Genomic DNA, 15,799 nt, shown 5'->3' on the forward strand with positions numbered 1-15,799 from the left:
GCGGGCGTAACGTATCTGATTTACGTTACGCCTCCGCAACTTAGACGGGCAAGTGCTGTATTCTCAAAGCACTCGCTCCGTAAGTTGCGGCGACGTATCGTAAATCGGCCGGCGTAAGCCTGCCTAATTCAAATTTGGATCAGGGGGGCATGTTTTATGTAAATCTACTGTGACCCAACGTGATTGACGTTTTTCCCGAACGGCGCATGCGCCGCCCGTGGAATTTCCCAGTGTGCATTGCTCCAAAGTACGCCGTAAGGACGTCATTGGTTTCGACGTGAACGTAAATGACGTCCAGCCCCATTCACGGACGACTTACGCAAACGACCTACCTTTTTCAAATCTCGACGCAGGAACAACGGCCATACTTAACATTGGTACGCCGCACTTATGCCTCATATAGCAGGGGCAACTATACGCCGGGAAAAGCCTAACGTAAACGTCGTAACTTTACTGCGTCGGTCGGGGCGTACGTTCGGGAATTTGCGTATCTAGCTTATTTACATATTTCGACCCGCGTAAATCAGCTTACACGCCCCTAGCGGTCAGTGGAAAAATGCAGTTACGATCCGACGGCGTAAGAGACTTACGCCTGTCGGATCTAATGGATATCTATGCTTAACTGATTCTAAGAATCAGGCGCATAGATACAACGGGTCGGATTAGGACTTACGACGGCGTACATGGCGCTGCGCCGTCGTAAGTCCTTTCAGAATCTGGCCCAATAGTTTCAGACAGAGGAGGACTGGAGGAGGTGGCTTTGTTAGGAGGGATATGAGAGGTTAGATGGAAGATTGGAAGAAATTACTTGGCATACAAAATGCATTCCAAAAATATATTTTCGAAGTCAGTGTTAATTACTATGGCATGATTGATGTATTTATATCGTACTGTTCAATTTCTGATGGTAGGAAGTGCCTAGTTACTAAGCAACCCGCTGGTGATCAAACAAATTTGGTGCAAACATTGTAAGGGAGATCTTATACCGAGCGTCAATTGTGGGAAAACATACACAGTGCCAGGACTAACATAGCGGACAATTCGTTGGGTCTTGTGTTTAGTCTCATTGACCATTCCGATAAGAATTACACTAATCATAAATAAGATTGACAGGTAGAATTGTTCTGCTTTTCAGTGCAAAAGGTAGTTTATTATTCCAGGATACATTCATTCATGTAGGGTGGCGGTCACCAGAAATTGTGACACGCTCATAAATGATGCCGTTGTGTGGCTGGTAATAACTCGTTAGCGGTTGTTAATGTATTGGACTCTGAAGATGATTTCAAATTATAAATATCAAAAGGATCTAACCCTGCTACCGAATGAAAAGCTCTCCTCCATCTACACCTGGTGCTTTACTGCATTCAAGTTGTCTTTATTTTCATCAAACTGATGGATAATAACATATTAGGAAGTGGCAGGTCATCTTTATTGCTAGAGGCAGTAATATATACAGCCCCAACCTACATCATTGCCAACATTCCAAGTGATAACCCAGGTGGATACAGTTGACATCAGGGGACCTGGGAATCGACCATCGTCACTGGCTCTGATCTATCAAGTAGGTAAAGGGGATGTAAAGGTAATTTTTTTCCTAAATAGCTTCCTTTACCTCAGTGCAGTCCTCCTTCCCTTACCTCATCCTTCCATTTTGCTTTTAAATGTCCTTATTTCTTCTGAGAAATCCTCACTTCCTGTTCTTCTGTCTGTAACTCCACACAGTAATGCGAGGCTTTCTTCCTGGTGTGGAGAAAGCCTCTTGAGGGGGAAGGGGGGCGAGCAGGCAAGTCAGGACACTCTGTACATTGCAGATAGAGAAAGGAGCTGTGTGTTAGTGGGAGTCCTGACCCTCCTGCTCGCCCCCTGCCCACTCAAGAGGCTTTCTCCACACCAGGGAGAAAGCCTTACATTACTGTGTGGAGCTACAGACAGAAGAACAGGAAGTGAGGATTTCTCAGAAGAAATGACATTTAAAGCGGAGGTTCCCCCTAAAAAACATCTATATACCATTACATCCAGCATACCCTCCGACATCTACAATATGCTGGGTTTTTTTTGCCGTACATACCGTTTTATTGTTATTTTCCCCCCAGGTTCCGGGTTCTGGCTCCCGCGGGAGTTCCTATTCAGAGGTTAGATGATTGACGTCTGGTGAAAAACTTCCCCTGGCGCATAAGGCGCGTCACCAGTTTTCCGTAAATAGACGACCTGCGAGTCGGCTCTATATGGCGTCTGCGCAGTCAGCTCTACAAGGCGGGCGCAGGCGCGGTATAGAGCCGTCTCGCAGGTCGGCTATTTAACTGGTGACGCACCTTATGCGCCAGGGGAAGTTTTTCACCAGACGTCAATCATCTAGCCTCTGAATAGGAACGCCCAGTCCCGCGGGAGCCAGAACCCGGGGGGGAAAATAACAATAAAACGGTATGTACGGCAAAAAAAACAGCATACTGCAGATGTCGGAAGTATGCTGGATGTAATGGTATATAATTGTTTTAGGGTGAACCTCCGCTTTAAAAGCAAAAATCGAAGAATGAGGCAAGTGAAGGAGGATTGCACTAAGGTAAAGGAAGCTATTTAGGGATTTTTACCTTTACAACCCCTTTAAAGTTGAACTCTGGGTGACATAATACATTACGTATATATATATTGAACATGTCACTAGCAACTAGGAGCAGTTTTTGTTTTTCAGGGTCCCCCCCGTAACAAGTTTATTACTTGTTGATCCAGACAGTAGATCTGTTAGGCCCCGTACACACGACCAAACATGTCTGCTGAAACTGGTCCGCGGGCCAGTTTCAGCATACATGTTCGGTCGTGTGTAGGCGCGAGCGGGCCGAATTCCAGCAAACATTTGCCCGCCGGGCCTTTTCCCAGCGGGCAAATATTCCTGGACGTGTTTTAAAACCGTCCGCTGGAATCCTGCCCGCTCGGACATGTACGGTCGTCAGTACAGACCTACCGTACATGTCCGAGCGCCCGCCGTCCCTCGCATGCGTCGAATGACTTTGACGCATGCGTGGAAGCCTTTAAATGGCAGGCCCGGCGACGACGCGGACACGCCCCGCGTATTGTTTACGCGCGGACTTCTGTACGATGGTTAGTACAACCATCATACAGAAGCCCTCTGGCAGGCATGTACGGTGAAAACGGTCCGACGGACCGGTTTCATCGTACATGTTTGCTCGTGTGTACCGGGCCTTATAGTTTTACTTCCTGTAATGGGACAACACTGTTCGCACTGCAGTTAAATCACAAACAGTGTTGTCCCCCTGAGGACGGTTTAGGTTTAGTCTTAAACCATGTAATCCTACATTGACTTTAATGCCTAACCTAGAGAAAAATAAAAATGATCCCTTGCAGTGGAGCTGTGCCCAAAGTACATGGGGTTTATTTCTTGTTTATGTCTAGGAGAATAATGAAAGAAAATATACCTACCCGATCATCCACTTCTTTCTGCAGCTGGACGGGTCCTCACAGCTTCTGTACCCCTGTGTTGTAGCGTCATGATGTTATGGAAAGTAGAGCAGGGTTCCATTGCCCTGCTCTGGCTGTGAGGACACCGAGGGACACTCCACCATGTCTGCTGGAGGATCAGAGGATCCACTGAGTAAAACCGTTTCTCCCCTAGACAATTTCCCTGAAAAGTGGTTCTAAAGGCAGAGGGGCAGATCCTCAAAGAAATTAGGCCGGCGTATCAACTGTTGATACGCCGCGTAATTTCAAATTTTGCGCGTCGTACCTTTGTTTTAGTATCCACAAAACAAGATACAACGGCATCTGTGTTAGATCCGACAGGCGTACACCTTAGTACGCCGTCGGATCTTAGATGCAATTTTTCTGCGGCCGCTAGGTGGTGTTCCCGTCGTATTGCGCGTCGAGTATGCAAATTAGCTATTTCCGACGATCCACGAACGTACGAGCGGCCGTCGCATTTTTTACGCCGGCTTTTTCCGGCATATAGTTAAAGCTGCTATATGGTGGCGTACTCAATGTTAAGTATGGCCGTCGTTCCCACGTATAATTTTGAAAATGTTACGTTGTTTGCGTAAGTCGTCCGTGAATGGGGCTGGACGTAATTTACGTCCACGTCAAAACCAATGACGTCCTTGCGACGTCATTTAGAGCAATGCACGCCGGGAAATTTTAGGGACGGCGCATGCGCAGTTCGTTCGGCGCGGGGACGCGCTTCATTTAAATGAAACACGCCCCCTACCCGCCCAATTTGAATTCCGCGCCCTTACGCCGCGAGAGATACACTACGCCGCCGTAACTTACGGCGCAAATTCGTTGAGGATTCAAACCAACTCAAAGTTACAGCGGCGTAGCGTGACATCTGCACCGGGCGCAGCGTAGGTATGTGAATCTACCCCAGAAGGTTTTTTATCTGAAAAAACCTTCTGTGTGCAGTAGCCCACCTCAGCCCCCCCCCCAATACTTACCTGAGCCCCATGTCGATCCAGCACTGCACGAGAGCCTCGGCTTTCCGGGTCTCTCCCTCCGCATGATGGGCAAAATGTGGCCAGGCTGCATGAATGCGTGACATTCATCCAACAATAGACCACTAAGTTTCTTCTCATTAACACAAAATACACAAAATACAGGAGGCCAGTGTCTAAATTTTAAAGTGGTTGTAAAGGCTCAAGGTTTTTTTACCTTCATGCATTTTTTTTTTAAATGGTTTAGGCTGGGTTCATGCACTTGTACTGTGAGCATGCATTACTGCAATGTCTTAGTGCGCATTACTGCAATGGACTAGTGCGCATTACTGCAATGGACTAGTGCGCATTACTGCAATTAGGGTTGTCCCGATACCCATACTAGTATCGGTATCGGGACCGATACCGAGTATTTGCGCTAGTACTTGTACTCGCGCAAATACTCCCGATGCCAGATAGAATACTTTTTTTTTTTTCCCAGTGCGGGTGGAGAGCGGAGCAGAGCAGTCCTCGTATGGGGGAGAGGAGAGCTGCTGCCGCCTTAGACAAAGCAAAGTCAATCCCCCCCCCTCCCCCCGCCGCTGCCGACATCTAGTTACTATGCGCTGGGGGAACACAACAGCTGTCATTTGCATTTGAATAGCTGTGTGTTTCCCCGACGCGCCGTCATGTATAGCCCCTCCCCCTTGCCCGGGCACTTTGATACGACGGGTAACCTGTCTATCAAAGTTTCTGGGGGAGGGGCTATACATGACGGCGCGGTGGGGAAACACACAGCTATTCAAATGCAAATGACAGCTGTTGTGTAACCCCAGCGCATAGTAACTAGATGTCGGCAGCGGCGGGGGGAGGGGGGGGATTGACTTGGCTTTGTCTTAGGGGACACAAGGCTGCATTAGGGACATGGCTGAATTTAGGGACACAAGGCTGCATTAGGGACATGGCTGAATTTAGGGACACAAGGCTGCATTAGGGACATGGCTGAATTTAGGGACACAAGGCTGCATTAGGGACATGGCTGAATTTAGGGACATGGCTGAATTAAGGGACAAGGCTGCATTTGGGGACACAAGGCTGCATTTGGGGACACAAGGCTGCATTTGGGGACACGTGGCTGCATTTTAAAAAAAAGTATCGGTATTCGGTATCGGCGAGTACACGAAAAAAAGTATCGGTACTTGTACTCGGTCCTAAAAAAGTGGTATCGGGACAACCCTAACTGCAATGTGTTAGTGCGCATTACTGCAATGGGTTAGTGCGCATTACTGCAATGGGTTAGTGCGCATTACTGCAATGGGTTAGTGCGCATTACTGCAATGGGTTAGTGCGCATTACTGCAATGGGTTAGTGCGCATTACTGCAATGGGTTAGTGCGCATTACTGCAATGTCCATTTGGTGTGCATTGGTGCAATGTGGTGCCATTCATTCTTAATGGCAACCCGATGCACTTTGAAAATGAACGTACATTGCAGAGTACCATAATAGACGGTAATGCATAACTGTGCAGTGTGGTACAATAATAAATATGCTATCTCCAGGGAACGCATGTAACATTTCGGATCACATGCGACAACGTACCTGCACTATGTGCAAGAGTATGAACCTGTTCCTAAATCAAATGAATATGCACCCCTGTCCTTTTTTTTAATGGGGTTTGATAAAACCTCTATAAGAGCTTATTCAGACAGACACTGTCAACTTTTTGCGTTGTCTGCATCCATTTCCGAGCCTACAGAAGTGGATGCAGACGCATCGGCGGCATGGACACAGTCGCATTTCAAAACTTGACATGCAGGCAGGAATGCATGTATGGATCTGCCTGCAGACACTGCATTTGGATCCATGCACCCTCTGCTGCCCGCGTGTCAGTGCTGAATGCACATGCAGCAAAAAGCAGCATAGCAGCCATAGAGGATGGGTCTCAGCGCCTGTCTGAATTACCCCTAAAGGACACTTTTGCTGGACAGCCAGGCCTGTTAATAGAAGTGAAAAAAAAAATACTGGGCCATTGGCAATATAAACTGTAAAATTTTACAACGGGGGACTATGAAAGACATAAAACTGCTGTGTTAATGCTAGTGACATACTGCATCATATATGCATTTTTTTTTATTTTGCCCATAGTTTTAAAAAGTGTGCTAAAGTCACCTTTCAGGCACGTCATGATATAACTTGAGAGGCCACTTTAGTTTCTTTTATGAGCCACTGCAGCTTGATAAATTAGACATGATGGGGTTGATTTACTAAAGGCAAATAAACTGTTCCCTTTGCAAAGGGAAGTTGCACTCTGCAAGAGAATTTCTCTCGGAGCTTAGGGAATCAAATGAAGCTCTGCTGACTTTCATCGTCCAATAATGTGCCTGTAAAACACTGTTTTTTATATTTTCCTTGCAGGTGATTTTGTATTCTTTGCAATGTGAACAGCCTATTTGCCTTCAGTAAATCAAACCTAATATTCTTATCACACATCGTGGTAGGAACATCTGATTTTAGGCTGGATTCCCACCTATGCATTTTTTGTACTTTTTGCATTTTGCAGATTTGCTCTACAGAACGTGTTCCATAGGAAACCATGTTAACCACTTGTCCACCGGAGGACGTCATATGACGTCCTTGAATTTGTGCGGAGATATCTGAATGATGCCTGCAGCTACAGGCGTCATTCAGATATCGCCGTCTTCAGCTGCTGATTCTGTGCACGATAAGAACGATCAAAGCAGCGGGTCCGCCGATTGATCGTTCTTATAGGCAGCAGGAGGGGATGCCCCCCCCCCTCCTCCCGCCGCCATCCGCTGCTTCTCTGGGCTCACCCGTGCCATCGGGGGCCCCGGAGAGCGAATCGGTCGGCGCTGCCTGGAAAGCATAGAGATGACTGGTGACCAGATGGTCACCAGTCATCTCTATGACCGTCGGAGGCCCGGGTGCGACGTTATGACGTCATGCCCGGTACCCGGAAGTAAACAAAGCCGCAATTGCGGCTGTCGGCATGTGATCTGTGATTTTTTTTCCACTGATTTCATGCTTTTAAGCCTGGAGTAGAGATGTGGGGTCTTATTGACCCCATATCTCTCCATAAAGAGGACCGGTCACACGGATTCCCATTACAAGGGATGTTTACATTCCTTGTAATAGGAATAAAAGTGATCAAAAAAAAAAAATACTGTACGAGAAAAAAAGTTGCAATGACCGCCAGCAAAAAAATCGTGATTTTTACATGAAGGAGAGAAGTGCCAAAATAGGCCCGGTGGACAAGTGGTTAAATGGGCTGTAGTGCAAATCTGCAAAAAGCACTAAAAATGCAAAGGTGTGAATCCAGCCTTAATGTTTAATCTACATAACAAATAACATCCTTATTATGATCTCCAGTCTCAGTGGCAAATACTAAAATACAACTCTGTAAAACTGTTCAGTACTTTCGTGGCTGGTGTGAACATGAACATTTGCATATCAGTTAAGGACATTTATTTGTATTCCTCTGAGTGTGATATTTCATGGAAGCACATGTGTGGTACAAATCTTCTGATCGTTTACATCATGCATGCCTTAGATCACAGTGCGCATAGTGTCAAAGCTGATTGGTGCAATGTGCGGTTTGCACAATGCTGCTTTGAAGGCACGGTACCAAAATATTCTTATAGCATATTGCACACATCTCAAGCAGTGTGCTCATACTTGTACATCTCAGCAGCTGGAAGGACTGGTACTTCCATTGCACAATGACTCACCAGCATCACAGTAAAAGGGAAATCTTCTACCCTTGAGGCCCTATTAACAAATATTTCTGCAACAGCAGTACTGTACATTGCATATAATAAACAGGTTTAAAAGATCATCTTGCATCTATAGTGGTTTTAAAGTGTTGGGTCAACACCTTCCGTGCATCAGATTTGTGACTGGTTCCTGATTGAAGGCTTTCAATTTTATCAGATGATGTCGACTTTGGAAACCACCATCAGCATACCATAGAGACCTTAATCATCCATGTCCATCACATGCATTATCATAAGCCACTGAAACATTGGAACGCATCTGCATGTAGATATTGAAGTCCTGGTCTTGTGTTCACAAGGAACTAAACTACTTTCCTAAGAGTTCTACAAGATCCCCTGAGAAACTCAGAGTGGTATGGTATCCAGAGAGGACCAGACTTGTCCCAGGCCTTTCCTGATTGTTAATCATGTTTTTTATTGTTCTCTGTGGTTTGCATGGAAGATAAAAAGTCCATTATGAGCTTGGCTGTTTTTCTGGGTCTCTCCATCACTACTGAGTGGCCACAGTTCTCCAGGATCTCCACCTGGCATCCAGGTATGGCACCGGACAAGACTTCTGCTCCAGAAACATCCAGGACCTGCAACACAGAAAAAAGCACAGGTAGTGTTTTATACATTTGAGCTGAGAATAACGCATAAGGACTAAAAGGGATGCCGGGAACCAGGGCCGGCCTTAGGTATTCAGGCGCCCTGTGCAAGCTAATCCTGTGGCGCCCCCCCCCCCCCCACCCATCTTCACCCCTCGCCCCCTGGTCACCTAAACATACACAAAGAATAAAAAAATATTTGTAACAAATAATTTGTTTTAATAACAGTTAACTGCATGTGCTTGTGCAAACAATTACAATAATAAATAACTTAACCCCTTCCCTGCCAATGGCATTATTACTGTAACAGTGCATATTTTAAGCACCGATTACTGTAGTAATGTCACTGGTACCCCCAAAAGTGTCAGTTAGGGGTCTGATCTGTCCGCCCCAATGTCGCAGTCCCGCAAAAAATGCAGATCGCTGCCATTACTAGTAAAAAAAAACAATAAAAATGACATAAATCTTTCCCGTAGTTTGTAGACGCAATAACTTTTGCACAAACCAATCATTAATGAGATTTTTTTAACCAAAAATATGTATCAAAACATTGATCACAGGAGGGGTACAGGAGGGATGAAGGTGACAGGGGAATGACGGGGGTGGGGTGGTAGGGGGATGACGTTGGAGGGGTGTTAGGAAGCTGGCAGTGGGGTACAGGGGGGGTGGTAGGAAGCTGGCGCCGGCCCTGCTGCAAATCACATTCTGCGAGCTGTGATGGCCGCACGGCGCCCCTGTTGCCCATGGCGCCCTGTGCGGCCGCACAGCTTGCACACCCAAAAAGGCCGGCCCTGCCGGGAACCCCATTGATTGGAAAGAGTGGTTAACTTATGCACCAGTTATAGAACTTAGACCAAGTTTGGGGTGTTTTAAAACAGTGGTCTCCAAAAAGCGTTTTGGGTGCCGGGTGGGGCCTTTTGCTTGCCTTTATCCGGCCCTTGAAGCACTATTCCTGTCACTTATACAAGGCATTATTCCGCCACTGCCCCCCCTCCCCCCACTTACACTGCCCACAATCCAGTCCCCTCAAAGCCTGAAGGACAGTACACTGGCCCATTGTTTGTTGAAAGTCTGAAGATCCCTGCTATAGGGCCCATTCACACCTAACGCAGTGGGATGCAGTAAGCTGCATTTTTTGACTGCGCCTCAACTGCATAGATAGTTCAAAATCAAGGCATAGTTCATACTTTTGCAGTGCAGTGCATGCACCAGTCCATGATGTCACAAGGGGTGGGACCTCCTGGTGGCCTCGCCCCTTACCTATATAAGAAATGTCAGATCTCAGAGCCTGCAATAGGCAGCCAGCCTTCATCGTCGGCGGGGGCGCCTTTTTCGGGTGCGGCGGGTGGCGTGATTGACGAAGCATTTACATTGGGGAACACTATATATATTTTTTTTAAATAAAGGACTTGTCAAAAACTGTGTGTGTGTTTTTATTACTGTGTGACACTTATTTGGTGAATGGGTAGGAGTACTATGTACCCGATACTCATTCACATGAGGTGGGGGGGGGGGATCTGGGTGCCCCCTTCTTAAAGGGTGCTTCCAAATTCCAATAAGCCTTCTGCCCACAGACCCCCACAACCACCCCAACATGGCATGTGGCCTGGCATGGTTCGAAGGGGAGGGTGCTTGCTCGTCCCCCCCTTTCCTGACCTGCCGGGCTGCATGCTCAGATAAGGGTCTGGTATAGATTTTGTTTGGGAGCCAAGTCACACGGCCACGCAATTGTCAGTTAAAGCGAAGCAGTGCCGAATCGCAAAAAGCGGCCTGGTCTTTGACCACCAAAATGCTCCGGGGCTGAAGCGGTTAAAGTAATTGTAAATGATTACCTTGTAAAATAACCCATTCGGTTTAAAATAGAAATGAAAGGCAATTTTTTTTTTTGTATAGATATAAAAAAAACATTATAAATACATTTTCCTCCTTTTTTAAGTGATCAGATTCCCTCTATTCCCAGCTGCCTATGAGCTGAGGGAGGAGAAGCAACAGCACACTGAGATTCCCAGTGAATGGCTGTGCAGTGGGGGCATGTCAGGACAAGTCTGATCATTGCAGGAGAGTACACTGAGTTCCCAGAGCAGCTAGAGAACTGACCATGGGGTACTTTCCTACTTAGCGTGGTCAGTTTATATTAGGAAAGCAAGGGGACTAGCAGGATCACCAGGGATTTCACATAAAGAAACAGTACAAAGAGAACAGGAATCTTTCTCGTACAAGTACACGGTACAGCAGGCACATATCAGGAATATGAAATGTTGGGGTAACAACCGCTTTAACTACCGTATTAATCGGCGTATACGCGCACTTTTTTCCCCTTAAAATCAGGGGGAAATCGTGGGTGCGCGATATACGCCGATCCCGCTTCCCGGGCTGTGTTTGAACGCCGCCGACATATACCGAGCGCAGTACACTCGGCCAGGATCGGCTCCCCTCGCGGTCACGCCCTGTGCCGCCTCCTAGCCTTTATGCGAGAGGAGCCGAGCGCGCCCGAGTGCACTGCGCTCGGTATATGTCGGCGGCGGCATTCAAACACAGCGCGGGAAGCGGGGATCGACTCAGAAACAGCGCGGGAGAAGCGGGGAGGACACCACCAGGGCTGCAGACGGACGCCGGACCGGACAAGGCCGCCGATGGACGCCGGGCAAGACACCGACAAGGGGCATTCAAACTGTAAGTATTTTCTTTTTTTCCTGAAATTTCCCTTCCAGGTTGGGGGTGCGCGCTATACGAAGATAAATAAGGTATGTGCCTACCATATACATGTCACAAATAAAAAATAAAAAAAGACCCACCTGGTCCTGTCGGCCCCAGATAATCTGGGTGGGAGCTGTAATTTTGTTCATGTTTTCATGAAGAATGTGACGCGATTTCTCAGCAACCAAATCTAAAAACACTGAACAGAATATTGCTTGTTAGATGTCACCATTATCAACCCAGACACACACTATGCGCACATTTAAAGTATATATAACCCCAAAAACAAAAAAAAAGTATAATTTTGCAGCTTACCAGGCCTTAGAGGTGACGACTGCATGTTTTATTTTTCAGGATTTGATTTCCTTAATTTTCACCTGGTAATCCTGCAAATAACCCACCTGACCCTGGCTGGGGTGATGAGATTAGTAATACCGTGTTTCCCCGAAAATAAGCCCGGGTCTTATATTAATTTTGGCAACAAAAGACACAGTAGGGCTTATTTTCGGGGTAGGTCTTACCATGTAATGTGCTGTCTTCTCTCCCCCTCTCTCTCCCTGCCTGACAGGAATCCCCAGTGTAAACCGAGTTAAAATGCTTGTAAAATCCTATAATCCACTCTATTACAGTAGTATATAATGTACAATGTGTGTGTTTCTGTAATATAATTGTGCCAAATACCTTCGTTATAGCGCCGTTCGGCGCTTCTGTGACCCGCCGGAGCTCTCTTCCCCACAGTTATATTACAGAAACACACACATTGTACATTATATACTACTGTAATAGAGTGGATTATAGGATGTTACAAACATTTTAAACTAGGGCTTATTTTCGGGGTAGGGCTTATATTGCAGCCCTCCTGGAAAATAACGCTAGGTCTTATTTTCGGGGTAGGTCTTATTTTCGGGGAAACAGGGTATACACCTTCACCTAAAAAAATAAAGAATATATGCAGCCACCACTCCCACCCAAGGACTGCTAAACTGCAATACCTCTCATTTTTGTTCTTGGGTTTAGCCATGACTTGGTGCATAGAGTAAAGCTGGCCCGGGCCCTTCGATTTTTCAATCAAGGGATGTTGTGCGGGATGTGTCACCAACTGGGCCACTCACTGAGTGAATTTTAGCCAGCTCCTTGGGAACAGGACGAATTGTGTACAGTGCGTGGCCAGCTTAAGAGCTTCCCAACACCAAATCTGCACCATCGTCTGCCTTCTTACAATCAAAGCACTCCACGATAAATCATTTTGGGGCCTTTTTAAAGAATAGTTTTTTTTTATCAATTTTTACTTAGTTGCCAGGTGGTACTTATAAAAATAAGGATAATAATTTGCCACATACTCAGATATCTCACATCTATGTAGGTTGAAATGAAATGGCACATAGAACTCTTACATGAAGCATCTTTACAGTATCTGACATGCATTGTCTTTTATTGTTGAGTTGTGTCGTATTTGCCGGCGTATAAGACGACCCCCTAATTTTCCAGCTAAAATGTTGGTTTTGGGATATACTCACCGTATAAGACGACCCCCCTCCTACTAGTCTTTCTGGAAGCTGAGGGGTAGACGCAACAACCACTGACAGGAAAAACCGCTGACAGAAACAGGCTTTTTTCAAATCTCACTGTGCCATTACATTACATTACGTGCCTCACTGTGCCATTGTCTACCTCACTGTGCCATTATACATGCCTCACTGTGCCAGTATGCCTGCCTCACTGTGCCAGTATGCCTGCCTCGACGATCTCCCTACCTTCTCCTGTTTGCAGAGTTTCTCAGGCTGCGGGCATCCATTTTTCAAAAGCCGCGCCTCCTCCTCAGGCTGTTCCGTGATAGGCGGAACACTCATTTTCGCAGCAGAGCCTCTGTTCAGTGTTCCGCCTATCACGGATGTCCTCTAGTCCGAGGATGAGAAGGCATCCCTGATAGGCGGAACACTGAACAGAGGCTCTGCTGGGAAAATGAGTGTTCCGCCTATCACGGAAAAGCCTGAGGAGGAGGCGCGGCTTTTGAATAATGGACACTCGTAGCCTTACAGACAGGTACCGGCATATAAGACGACCCCCGAGTTTTTTTTTCATGCGAAAGGTCGTCTTATACGCCGGAAAATACAGTAACCATTTTTTTGGATAGAGTAGGACAAAGTTTCTCAAATCCAGTCCTCAAGTACCCCCAGCTGGTCATGTCTTCAGGATTTCCCTCAGATGAAACGGCTGTGGTAATTACTAAGGCATTGAAACTGATCAAATCGCCAGTGCAAAATAATGGAAAGCCTGAAAACATGACCTGTTGGGGGAACTTGAGGACCAGAGTAGGGAAAGGTTACAACCGGTCAAGTTTTTTTCATGTTCTGTCAGGGAGATTTCCCTTAAAGCAGAACTACACTGCATCTGGGCACCAAAAACACTATTTAATTAATTTTAAAGGGGTTGTAAAGGTTCATGTTTTTTCACCTTAATGCATTCTACTAACAGACTGTTACTTACACGTTCTGTAAAATTCATTATGAGGAATGCGAACATCCACGAGTCCTTGCAGCACCTAGGAACAATAAAGTGGATCAAATATTAAAGATATGTTACATATTCAACACAGAATTAATTAAGTACAAACTGGTTTCATAGCTTTCCTCTGCAGTTTCTTCCTATTCAACACTGGGGCTATAAATGTAGCAGATAGACACTTCCATAGCACTTCCTTGTGGTTGAACAATGTCCTCCCTTTAAAATATGCGCTACAGTACCTAATTATATGTGCATCTATAGTTTTCTCTCAGACACAAATACCTGTTGTGTCTACCTGTGAAGTTACCCAATTCAGCTTTACGTGATAGTGTGGCAACAATGCTGCACTGCTCCTGAAATCAGAGCAGAGTTGCCACTCTCATGTAGGCTGGGTTGGCTTGCACTACAGTGGCATGAAAAAATGCTGTAGGGGGCATTTTGTAGCATTTTCAAGTCTGATTTATGAGCCTGCAGCTTGTCAATCAGCATCTGCCGACACCTAGTCCTGTCCGTTACTTTCTGGATTGACAGAACAGCCTAGGTAGCTGAAACCCACCCAATGTGAGTTGAAATGTCTGGGAAGGGAAGCATGCGAGACACAAATGAAGGAGGATTTGGCTCAGTTAGGAAGGTAAAGTAAGCTTTTGTTTACGTTAAAGCTCATGAAAAACATATGTAGAGCCTGGGTACTTAATAGTACCGGTGCTAGTTAAATTTAGAGGGAGATCAGAGTGTAGTTAAACTCTGATCCATATTGTTAAGTGCAAAACAGTGTCTCTGTCTCAGCTTGGCTGTTCTGTAGGCTATTCTGTTGCATTGGGGTGTTCTTCCAACCCCGGTGCTGCAGGGGACAGCAGTGGAGTCAAGGTTTGGGTGCTCTTTCCCAGCGATCAATCAGGAGGGTTTGGCCTCGCTGTGCATGCTGGGGAGTGGTATTTATGAGGCAGATGCAATTGGTTTTGGGTCTTCCACCTTTAGGGTGACCACATCATGGCGCCCCGGCGTTATGGCCTACCTGGCCGGGGGGCGTGCGTGCCACGCAGTGTTTCTGGTTCCGGGGCCATGTTGGCCCGGAGCATCTGAACAGCGACGGGAACCTATTGAGCAACTGGGTTCCCACCTTTGAGGATCCCAAGCTGTATTGCTGTTCAGTGGGGAGTCCGTCTGAGGAGCGCCATTGAGAGGCTGGCGATCAAAAAGGGCCTTGACAAACCACTGGGGATCAAGGTAGCTGGACACTGAAGGATTCATCACCTGTCAGTCGGTACCTGAGTGACAGGTTGAAGGAGATCCTTTCTATCCAAATAGACCAAAGGTTGGTATTATGCCTGAAAACCCCCAGCTGCCCACATGATTTTCACTGCCAGTCCCCGCTACCCACCGCCATCTGTGCAGACAAGGCTGAAAATAGCTCAGATTATGCTGTATTATGAAATGCACATTAGCTCGGGATACCCATAATAAGACAGAGTGATTTTTATCAGCAGCAGATCTGAGATAAACATCATGTGGACAAATCTAACATACAACAGCTTTTCCTGGACTGCCAGAAAAAAAAATGCTTAAAAAAACTCTTGCCACAGGGCGCTGGGCTGTGGTGAGTCTCATTTATCAATGTGTCTGTAATGTTTGTAGAGCAACTAATCAGATTCAGAGCAGGAAAAAGGCTGTTGTAGAGGGACGGTTCAATCCAATTTCTGTCTCTGGGGCATTACATAATGTTACAGAATCTACTAGGGGAATTCAAAAAGAGTAATTTTTTCCAATTTTGACATTTCTCCACTCAACAAATATCTTCAAACT

General features: G+C 46.3%; 1 protein-coding gene across 2 annotated transcripts in view; it reads right to left on the reverse strand.

The window, feature by feature from the left end:
* Window positions 1–7,882: 7,882 nt before the first annotated feature.
* Window positions 7,883–15,799, reverse strand: part of ABHD6 (abhydrolase domain containing 6, acylglycerol lipase) — a 43,777-nt gene continuing 35,860 nt past the window's right edge. For both annotated transcript variants that reach the window (XM_040359214.1, XM_040359213.1), the window contains exons 7-9: window positions 13,979–14,033; window positions 11,590–11,690; window positions 7,883–8,785 (exon numbers count right to left, since the gene is read on the reverse strand). In XM_040359214.1, the coding sequence (XP_040215148.1) occupies window positions 8,609–8,785; window positions 11,590–11,690; window positions 13,979–14,033 (333 nt within the window). In that variant the 3' untranslated portion in view covers window positions 7,883–8,608. The remainder of the gene's footprint in view (window positions 8,786–11,589; window positions 11,691–13,978; window positions 14,034–15,799) is intronic.

This window comes from Rana temporaria, chromosome 7 (genome assembly GCF_905171775.1).
Source record: "Rana temporaria chromosome 7, aRanTem1.1, whole genome shotgun sequence".
In the NCBI taxonomy this organism is placed as follows: domain Eukaryota; kingdom Metazoa; phylum Chordata; class Amphibia; order Anura; family Ranidae; genus Rana; species Rana temporaria.